The sequence below is a fragment of the Lathamus discolor genome, unplaced genomic scaffold (assembly GCF_037157495.1).
Source record: "Lathamus discolor isolate bLatDis1 unplaced genomic scaffold, bLatDis1.hap1 Scaffold_70, whole genome shotgun sequence".
Classification (NCBI taxonomy): Eukaryota; Metazoa; Chordata; class Aves; order Psittaciformes; family Psittacidae; genus Lathamus; species Lathamus discolor.
In genome coordinates this window covers 1594043-1604677 of record NW_027069385.1, presented here as the reverse complement: position 1 = coordinate 1604677, position 10635 = coordinate 1594043, and the positions used below count along the sequence as shown (strand labels likewise).

The 10635-nt window shown below is 55.5% G+C and overlaps 1 protein-coding gene across 1 annotated transcript; it reads right to left on the bottom strand.

The window, feature by feature from the left end:
• Window positions 1-4050: 4050 nt before the first annotated feature.
• Window positions 4051-9887, bottom strand: LOC136006784 (uncharacterized). The gene is made up of 12 exons (XM_065664839.1): window positions 9849-9887; window positions 8645-8749; window positions 7307-7484; window positions 6500-6573; window positions 6256-6405; window positions 5956-6110; window positions 5395-5509; window positions 5206-5316; window positions 4799-4975; window positions 4529-4684; window positions 4338-4439; window positions 4051-4200 (listed from the first exon to the last, which is right to left on the bottom strand). The coding sequence occupies exons 1-12, from the start codon at window positions 9885-9887 to the stop codon at window positions 4051-4053; spliced, it is 1512 nt and encodes a 503-aa protein (XP_065520911.1).
• Window positions 9888-10635: the final 748 nt, after the last annotated feature.

Sequence of the window (10635 nt, the reverse complement as noted above, 5' to 3'; positions counted from 1 at the left end):
GTGTTTTGGGGTGGTTTTGTGGTGCTTTTTGGTGTGTTTTTTGGGTGTTTGGGGGCTGTTTTGGGGCTCTGAGCCTGTATCTTATAGGAGCAGCAGGAGAAGTTAGGTTTGGGGAGGTTTAGGTTGGTTTTGGGATGGTTTTTGGGTGATTTTGGGCTGTTTTGCCAATGTTTTGGGGCTCTGACCCTGTATGCCATAGGAGAAGCAGAAGAAGGTGATTTTGGGGTGGTTTGAGGTTGGTTTTGAGCAGTTTTGGGGTGTTTTGGGGCTGCTTTGGGGCTCTGACCATGTATCACATAGGAGAAGCAGGACAAGGTTGTTTTCCTGAGGTTTAGGATGTTTTGAGCAGTTTTGGGTTGTTTTGGGGTGGTTTTGAGCTATTTTGGGCTATTTTGGAGCAATTTTGTGGCTCTGACCCTGTATCACATGTAAGCAGGACAAGGTAGTTTGGGGGGGTTTTATGGCATGTTTTGGGGTGTTTGGGTGTGTTTTTGGTCTGTTTTGAGATGTTTTGGGGCTCTTAGCCTGTATCCCATAGGAGAAGCAGGACAAGGTGGTTTTGGGATGGTTTTGGGGTGTTTTTTTTGAGGATGCATTCATGCTGTTTTGGTATGTTCTGGGGCTCTGACCCTGTATCCCATAGGAGAACCAGGACAAGGTGGTTTTGGGGTAGTTTTGGGGTGTTTTGGGGGAGGGGGTGGGTTGTTGGGTTGTTTTGGGGCTCTTTTGGGGTGTATAGAGGCTCTGACCCTGTATCTCATAGGAGAAGCAGGGCAAGGTGGGTTTGGGGTGTTTTTGGGGGTGTTTTGGGCCTGTTTTTGGTCTCTTTTGTGGCTCTGACCCTGTATCTCGTAAGAGAAGCAGGACAAGGTGTTTTCAGTGTGGTTTTGGTGTGGTTTTGGTCTCTTTTGGGGCTGCTTTGGGGCTCTGACCCTGTATCTCGTTGGAGAAGCAGGACAAGGTGGTTCTGCAGGCGGACGTGGCCAACCTGCGCCACAAGAACCGGCACCTGCAGCAGGAATCGCACTCGGCCTCGCACCAGCTCTGCCGCTTCACCCGCATCTTCTCTGGTACCGTGAACAAGGAGGAGCTGTCCCCCGCCCCTGTGTCCGTTCCTGCTCCTCCCCCCCCGCCCCGGACAATGGCATTCCATAGGGAACAGCGTGATTCCATAGGGAACGCCGCCATTCCATAGGGATTCCTGGGATTCCTTAGGGAGTTGCTACGGTTCCATAAGGGACACTGAGGATCTCACATCTTCTCCAGCGCCATGCACAAGGAGGAGCTGTGACCCCCATTGGAATGTTGGGATTCCATAGGGAGAGACATAGGGATTCCACAGGGAGACGCTGCGGTTCCACAAGGGACGCTGAGGAACTTGCGTATTTTCCGGCACCATGGATAAGCAGGATCTGTGACCACCATTGGGATGCTGGCATTCCTTAGGGAACACTGGGATTCCATAGGGAGACACCACGGTTTCATGAGGGACACTAAAGATCTTGCGTCTTCTCTGGCACCATGGACAAAGAGGAGCTGTGACCTTCATTGGAATGCTGGAATTACACAGGGAACACCGTGATTCCATAGGGAATGCTGGGATTCCATATGGGGATGCTGCGGTTCCATAAGAGACATTAAGGATCTTGGATCTTCTCCGGTACTGTGAACGAAGAGGAGCTGTGACACAACCCCACCCCCCACCCCCACCCCCCCAGTAGGACACTGGGGACCCCCCTTTGACACTGGGATTTCATAGGGAGCGCTGTGATTCTGTAGGGAGACACTGGGATTCCATAAGGGACACTCAGCATCCCCAGTGCCTGGAGCGGATGGAGCCACAGGAGATGCCTCATGGGACTCATATAGGGGATGCTGTGTCCTCCTATGGGCCACAATATGGGGCTGAGGGGGTCTATATGGGACCAAGGGTATCCATGTGTGGTTCGGAGCATCCTTACGGAGTTAGGAGCATCCATATAGGACATGGGGCTTCCATACGTGACCGCCAGCATCCAGCTAGGGCTGAGGGCCTCTATATGGGGCTGAGGGGCTCTATATGGGCCTACGAGCAGCATCCATATACAACAAGGGACCAGCAGCATCCATATCGGACCAAGGGCCTCCATATGGGACTATGAGCTTCCACATGCGATATGGGGCCTCCAGACAGGACCACGTGCATCTACATTGGGCCATGAGCTTCCATATGGGGCCATTGGCTTCCATATATGACCAGGGGCCTCTGTATGGGACCAAATGCAACTCTATGGCACCGTATGTGTGTCCATATGGCACTGAGGACCTTCCCTATAGGGCATAGGGCATCCATATGGGGCTGAGAGAATCTCTATGGGGCCACAGACCTCCATAGGGGACTGAGAATATCCATCTCTATGGGCCTGGCGGCTTCCCTATGGGACTGAGCGTTCCCTATGGAGTTCAGACCTTCCCTATTGGGCTCAAGCCTTTCCTGTGGGGCTGGGCCTTCCCTATGGGGTTCAGGCTTTCCCTATGGGGCTGAGCCTTCTCTGTAGGGCTGAGCTTTCAATATGGGGTTCAAGCTTTCCCTACGGCGCTGAGGCTTCCCTATAGGGCTCCCCTGCGCCCTCATACATCCCCTTTCCCCCCCATATCCCCGGGCGGGGGTGGGGGGGAACGGTTCAATACCATTCAAGGCAATAAGGGGGTGCAGGAGCCCCCCCCAGCCCCTCATTTAGGTCCCAAATCCTGAATAATCGTATGTTAATTAATAATTAGGTTCTTCCAGCACTTTCTCCCCCCTCCCTAAATATTTTCTTAGTGGAAACCAGTGGGTTTAACCCCCCCCCCTTCCCCTCCCCCCCCTTATAAATCACTATATTTGTATAAATGGTGCCTTTCCAACCCCAAATCGTGCCTTTATCTACCCATTTTCTCCACGGCTGGGGGAGGGGCCTCCCTGTGACCCCTGCATTGCCCCCCCCAAATCATCCCCCCCCCAATTGTGTATATTAATTTATACGTCCCCATGCTCTTATTTAATGCCCTCCCCTCCCGTTTTGATGTTGATGGGAATAAAACTGCTGCCCACCCCCACCTCCCCATAGTGGTTTGTTCCACAAGGGAGGCGTAGAAAAGCGGGGTCGCGACCATTTTGAGGGGCTGGGGGGGTCCAAGCCATTTTGGGGTGCTGGAATCCCATTTTAGGGGGGTGTCTCCTATTTTGAGGCATTGGGTACCCCATTTTGGGTACTGGGGGGAGTGACCCCTCTGTTTCATGCCCGATGAGCCCGCCCACAGGAGGGGGGTGGCAAATCCGGATGGAGCAGGCTCTGATTGGCTGTGCCTGCTTGGGAGGCGTGGCTTTATCCAGTGGGTAGTACCAAGAGGCGGATCAAGAGGGACCGCACCGGGGTACCCGGGTGCGCTCAATGGAAGCGAGGGGGGGATTGCGATGCTGATGCGTGACTTTTAGCGTAAGAATGGACCAAATTCCTTTGGAAGCACCGTTTCCTTCCACAGTGGCACCCCCTTTGCTGATCCATGGAAGCAGGGAAGCCTGGAAGGAATCACTGCATCTTCATTGCGGGATAACAGGGAATCAGGTTTGGTTGCCGTACTGCCTGGATGTTATTGATGGAGATGGAGAGCACGGAACGGGGCGGTGGAGGCGCTGCCCTTCGGTCTCCGGAGCTCCTTGGTCCGGGTTTGTCTCTGCCATCCTTTTCCCTAAGGAAAAGTGCGCCATTCCCAGCAGCAGAGTGCCTGCAGGCAGCGTCCCAGGCTCCGCCGCTCCGGTGCACTCCTGAGGATGAGCACGGTCTGTGCCGCCAGGGAACGGAGGCTGGGATCGCCCTCATGCAGCAGCGGTTCCAGGGCTGTGATCCAAAGAGACCGGGATGAGCTTCCCCATAGCCTCCAGCATCCCCCCAGCCCCTGCTCCCTCCTCACCTCTGCAGATCTCCCCCAGCTTCCTTGGGCTTTTCCCTCTTAGGGGCCGTGCAGCCAGTCCTGGGCACAGGGATCCATTGGGATTCATCAGCATCCATCGGGATCCATCAGCATCCATCAGGGATGCAGCAGTGGGGACCGGGACGGGGACCGCAGGGGCTCACCAATGAACCTGATGGCTGCCTCTTGCAGGGGGACCTGAGCATCCTGCAGGTACTGCAGGCTCTGGTACAGGTATCCCTGAATCCTCTTCCTGCTCCGCTCCACCTGCAGAGGGAATGGGATGCTACGGAACCCCCCATTGGCTGGAGCGCTCCCAGCGCTCCCTTTCCCATCCCAATGTGTGATGGGCAGAGCGGTCCAAGGGGTTCCAGTGGGAATAGGGAGGGATGCATGGCCCATACCAAGCACTCTGCAACCCTCCACATCTGTCTTCTCTCCAATAGGCGCTGGAGCTCTTCCCACCCCAGAAGCGTTGCCGCAGCAAGGAGAGCTTCCCGGGAAGCCTGCACAGGATGGGATGGGAGATGGCATCTTGGGGATGATCCCACCCTCAGGAATGTGGGATACGGGGCTGGCGGTTGCGGGTCCATACCTCGGCCACGCTGTGGCTTTGGTCGCTCATGCGGAAGAAGAGCGGGAGCAGCAGATCCCAGGTTTTGCTCCGCACCCTCCACCTATCGCAGCCAAGCACCAGCTCCAGGAGGAATCGGAACAGGCGGATGGAGAGCTCCCGGAGCTGGCTGCATCCCTGGAGACAAGGAGGAAAAGGAGGGATGTGGGTCAGATCCTGATGGGATGCAAAGCCCTGGAGCCATCCCCATGTGAGCTCCAAATCACTGCATGGGGCCCACGCAGCTCTTACTCCATCAAAGAGTGGCCGGAGGTCCCGCACCAGCCCCACGGCAATGGAGCTGGCCTCTGCCCTTGGTAGGTGACCCATCACGTTCCATAGGATCATCAGGGCCTTTATCCTGAGCTCCTCACTGGCATCCCGGATACTGCCCATGATGTGGGGCAGGAGCCGCTGCAGTTTCCTTGCCTGCAGGAAGAGATTGGGTCTCCCTGTGGGGAAGCCTTGACCTAAGGCTGTGGTCACCAAGGTCATGGCCAAGATGGGTCCGTATGGCCATGCCCTGCCCCATGGTCAAGAGGGCTCCCCATGGCCATGCCCTCCCCCATGCCCATGTCCTACCCCATAGCCAAGAGGGCTCTCCATGGCCATGCCCTGCCCCTTGCCCATGTCCTGACCCATGCCCATGCCCCACTCACCAAGTCAGGATTCTCCGACAGCTTCGAGAGGCATTCCAGCAGCACGGACACTGTCGACAGGCTCTGCGGTTCCTCAGCGCCCTCAGCACCACCAGCACCGGAGGCCATGGTCTAAGGCAAACACAGGCATTGAGACCCCACCGAGCCTGCAGGGCTCATGGGAGGCCAGCAGGGCCCTTTGGGACTCACAACCAAGCTGTGGATGGAAGTGTCCCGGGTGTCCTGGAGCATCCTCAGCAGCTCCCGTAGGGCCTCCGAAGTCTTGGATACGGTCAGGACCATCTCCCACATGCCCACGTCAGTGCTGGAAGGCAGGGCGCTGAGTCAGCATGGTCCATGAATCTCATGGGATGCCCTATAGGGGTTAGCGGTGGTGCTCCCCATGGGGTCGGATGCAGGGACCCGCTCCTCAGGGATGTCAGAGCATCATGGAAAGGGCCTTAAGATCATCCAATTAAAACTCCAATGCCACACGTTGAGATGGAGGGACCCACTCCTTAGGGATGTCACAGCATCCTGGGAAGGGCCTTGAGATCATCCAGTACCAGCCCCAATGCCATGGGTCAGGATGGAGGGACCCGATCCTCAGCATCATGGACAGGACGTTAAGATCATCCAGTTCCAGCCCCAGTGCCATGGGGTGGGATGCGGGGACCTGCTCCCCACATCACAGAAAGGGCCTTAAGATTGTCTGTTGCTGTGGGTCCTTGGGTCTGGTGGCCATAGGGACCAAGCCCTCAAGGCTAATACCTGTCTCTCAAGGGCACGTTGAGGACCATGCTGATCGTCAATGCCCTCGGGCGCTTGATAGCCATCAGGACGAGGAGCGCGTCCATCCTGCACCCCGTCGCTTCCCTGCTGCTATTCCGCAGGCATTCACGGATGCTCTTCACGACGCTTGGCATCTGGAAGCGGGAGCATGGGCGAGGATGGTGCTGGGACCACGTTCCCCATCCCTCTCTGATGCTTTGGGTACCTAAGACCCCTCCTAGGTTTGGGATGGAGGAGGAAGCACCAAAGGGGATGGGAACGCAGCCATGGGGCACCCACCTCCGCCAGCCAGAAGTTGAGGTCGCTCATGACCAGCTCCAGGATGTCCTCTGCCACTCTCCTGTCAAAGATGCTCGAGTCCTTCATGGCCTCGATGACCACGCAGACGATGTCCGTCCTCTCCCGTGGATAAAGAGAGCCTGCAAACCTCTATGGGAGGAAGGTTGGGAGCATGGGAGCTGCATTGTCCCTGCTTGGGGAAGCATCCCACCGTAGGGTCCAGCAATGGGGGGAGCTCCATTACCATGGTGAGGTCTTGGGGGCTGGTTTCTTCATCCCATCTGAGTTCTCCCAGTTTATGCTCTGGCTTTGGCCTTTCTGAAGAACAAGGGAGACACAGGAGAGTCAATGGGATACAAGGGAGTCAATGGGATACAGGGGAGTCAATGGGATACAGGGGAGTCAATGGGATACAGGAGAGTCAATGGGATACGGAAGAGTCAATGGGATAGTGGAGAGTCAATGGGATACGGAAGCATCAATGGGATACTGGAGAGTCAATGGGACACAGGAGAGTCAATGGGATACGGGAGAGTCAGTGGGATACTGGAGAGTCAATGGGACATAGGAGTCGATGGGATACGGGAGCATCAATGGGATATGGGAAAGTCAATGGGACATAAGAGAGTCAGTGGGATACGGGAGATTCAATGGGATACAGGAGCATCAATGGGATATGGGAGAGTCAATGGGACACAGGAGAGTCAATGGGATATGGGAATGTCAATGGGATATGTGAGAGTCAATGGGACACAGGAGAGTCAATGGGATATGGGAATGTCAATGGGACATGGGAGAGTCAATGGGACATGGGAGAGTCAATGGGATATAGGAGAGTCAGTGGGACACGGGAGAGTCAATGGGATACAGGAGAGTCAATGGGACACAATAAAGTCAATGGGATACAGGAGCATCGATGGGATACCGGAGAGTCAATGGGACACAAGAGAGTCAGTGTGATACAGGAGAGTCAATTGGACACAGGGGAGCCAAAGGGATACAGGAGAGTCAACAGGAGCAGTTGGGGGCAGCCCATCACAGCTTCCGGTACCTTCCTGCCGCAGGAGGTACTGATGGAGGCCGCAAAGAGCATCCAGGGCCAGGGAGCTTGTCCCGTCCTTGGCAAAGCAGAAGAGGAGGAGGTAGCCCAGGAGCTGGCCCAGGAGCGGGGCCGGGAGCTCCTCTGGGGGGATGGGGCTGAAGGGGCTCCTACAGGTCGGGCGCAGGTTCTGGGGAGGGAGAAAGAACAGGAACAAAAGGTGAAGAACCCAAAGAACAAGGAGGAAAGAAAGGAGAAAGAGAAAGAGGAGGAGAAGGGGAAAGAGGAGGAGCAGGAAGAGAAGTAGGAGGACGAGGAAAAGGAGAAGGTGAAGGAGAAAGAAGAGAAGGAGAAGGAGATGGAGGACAAGAAGGAGGAGGAAGAAGAGAAGGAGAAGGACAAGGACCAGAAGAAGAACCTGAAGGACAACAAAAGAAGAATGAAGAAGAAATGTGAAGAGAGAGAAGAGAAGGAGAAGAAGGAGAAGGCGAAAGAAGAAGAAGGAAGGCGAAAGAAGAAGGAGCAGAAGAGCCTGAAGGAGAAAGAAAGAAGAAAGAAGAAGAAAGGAAAAGAGGAAGGGGAAGAAGAAAGGAGCAGGAGCAGAAGCAGGAGAAGGAGCAGGAGCAGAAGCAGGAGAAGGAGCAGGAGCAGGAGGAGGAGAAGGAGCAGGAGCAGAAGCAGGATGAGGAAGAGGAGCAGGAGAAGGAGGAGGAGAAAAAGCAGGAGCAGGAGCAAGAGCAGGGGCAGGAGCAGGAGCAGGGGCAGGAGGAGGAGCAGGAGAAAAAGCAGGAGCGGGAGCAGGAGCAGAGGCAGGGGCAAGAGCAAGAGGAAGAGGAGGAGGAGGAGCAGGAGCAGGAGCAGGAGCAGGGGTAGGGGCAAGAGCAAGAGGAAGAGCAGAAGCAGGAGGAGGAGCAGGAGAAGAAGGAGGAGGAGGAGCAGGAACAGGAGCAGGAGCAGGAGCAGGAGCAGGGGCAGGGGCAGGGGCGGGAGCAGGGGCAGGGGCGGGAGCAGGAGCAGGAGCGGGAGGAGTAGCAGGAGCAGACCCAGGAGAAGGAGAAGGAGCAGGAGCAGGGGCAGGAGCAGGAAAAGGAGAAGGAGGAGGAGCAGGAAAAGGAGAAGGAGCAGGGGCAGAGGCAGAGGCAGAGGCAGAGGCAGAGGCAGGGGCAGGGGCAGGGGCAGAGGCAGAGGCAGGGGCAGGGGCAGGGGCAGAGGCAGGGGCAGAGGCAGGAAAAGGAGGAGGAGCAGGAGCAGAGGCAGGAGCAGGAGCAGGCAGACGCAGGGTGCTCTGCAGGTCCCCGTCTCCCCGTGCAGGAGTCGCTGCCTCCCTCCCCGGTCCTGCCGGGTCCTTACCCTCAGCGTGTGGTGGTGCTCCAGCAGCTGGGTCAGGGCCACGATCCTGCCCAGGGCCCTCTCCCTCACGACGGGGCTGGGGCAGCAGCTGAAGTGCAGCAGGAGCTGGGCAGGGGGAGAAGCCGCGGGTGAGCCCCGGAGCTGCGGCAGGGGCTGGACCCTCCCTGCTTCCCCTGCAGCTCCCGCTGAGCATCACCGCGGGGTGGGCAGGGATGGAGGCAGTGGCACGGGAAGGGGTGCAGGGGGTGAGGGCTTGGTCCCCTCACTGTGGGGGATGCCCCGGCCGCAGGGACCAAGGCACGGCCCCGCTTCCAGGGCTGGGCTGGGCTGGAGCTGGCCGGGAAAATCAGTGCCTCAGCGCTGCCCCTGCCCTGGGGCTGCAGGGGCTTTGGGTACTTTCCAACCCAACCCACTCTGTGCTCCTAGGACTGCAGGGTACGTGTAAACACATGTGAATAGGAATAGAGTCGTGGAGCTAAATAGGTATAGGGTAGGTCTAAATATCATTGAAACATAATTATAGATATATAAACATATATATAAACATAAATATAAATATTAACATAAATATAAATACGAATATTAACACATATAAATAAATCTAGGGTTAGATACAGATATTGATAAGTAAAAATGAAAATAGTAATATAAATATTAAACAATATAAATGTCTACCTATAAACATATATTAATATCACTATTAATATAGTAATACTAATATAGATTTAAATATTAATACTAATATTAGTCAATATTGCTATTATTAATCTTTCAGTATTATAGATATCTATATAGAAATAGAAATAGATATAAATAGAAATTATATAGATATAGGTATAAATACATCTACTTAGATATAAATAGATATATCTAAATATATAAGTAGATACAAATATACACATACACATACACACATGCATACACATACATATACATACATACACACACACATATACATACATATATATACTTATATCTATAACAGACAAGTTCGTCCTCCAAAGACCTCTTTATGCACCAGTTCAGGGCAAGGGAACCAGAACATGGGCCCCAGCAGCCTGGTCCCAGCCCATGATACCAGGAGGCAGCAAAGACCCCATTCCAGGCGGGCTCAGCCTCTTGATGTGGGGTCCCTGCCCTGAGCTCTACAGGCAGCAGCCGCCACCCCCTGCAGCCCCCATGCTCCAGGAGGGCCTTAGGTTACCCAGAGGAGGGGGGCCCCATGGCTCTGGGGGGGCCCCATGGGTGAGGAGCAGCCCCCATGAACCCCACTGCACACAGGCCAGACCTGCAAGATGCTCTGCAGCTCCTCACCGCCCCTGGGGTCAGGAGAGTTGAGCACCAGACTCCAGAGCATGTTATCCATGGACTCCAGTGCCTGCAGGGACAGAACAGAGCCCTTTGGGTACCAAGAGAGCTTCAGCCATGGGCATCCTGCAGCCCCAGCGCTCTAAAGGAAGCTGCTGGCTCCTGGAGCACCTTACCCGGACGTAGTAGTAGGTATCCAGGCCCCAAAACTCCTCTTTCGGAGGCAGGAAGAAGACGCTTTTGCAGCAGGTCTCTAAGAGGCGTCTCCCTTGTTCCGCAAGCCCTGACTCCACTGAGCTGCAAAGGAAGAAGGCTCCGGTTGGATGCTGGTGCTGGGAGCAGTGGGGTCCCCAGGAGGGATGTGCAGTAGGTACCTCAGTTCCACTATCGCATCCATGGCAAGATGCCGCACCTCCGTGCGCAGCTGGTCCGTGGGCTGCTCTTGGAGCAGTGTCTATAGAGCACAACGGGGATAAGGGACCTGGAAGTCCACCAATGCTGCCCTCACCGGGTGCTGGAGGCCTTTGCCCCATAGCATCCCCATGGGGGTCCCTTCACCTGAATGGTCTCTGCGAGGTGGTTCTTATGGCAGAAGACATCCAGGCCCTGCTGCAAGCAGCAGAACCTGGCGGTGCTCAGCAGGGAGCAAACGCTCTCAAGGAATCCAACCTTTTCATGCTCAG

Excerpts from the sequence above, each read along its gene's own strand:
- LOC136006784 (XM_065664839.1), bottom strand. The coding sequence starts at position 9,887 with ATGGGGCCCCCCCAGAGCCATGGGGCCCCCCTCCTCTGG. Across the intron at positions 5,510-5,955 it reads AACGTGCCCTTGAGAGACAG|CACTGACGTGGGCATGTGGG; the intron begins GTATTAGCCTTG and ends CCTGCCTTCCAG. Across the intron at positions 5,317-5,394 it reads CTTCCATCCACAGCTTGGTT|ACCATGGCCTCCGGTGCTGG; the intron begins GTGAGTCCCAAA and ends TGTTTGCCTTAG.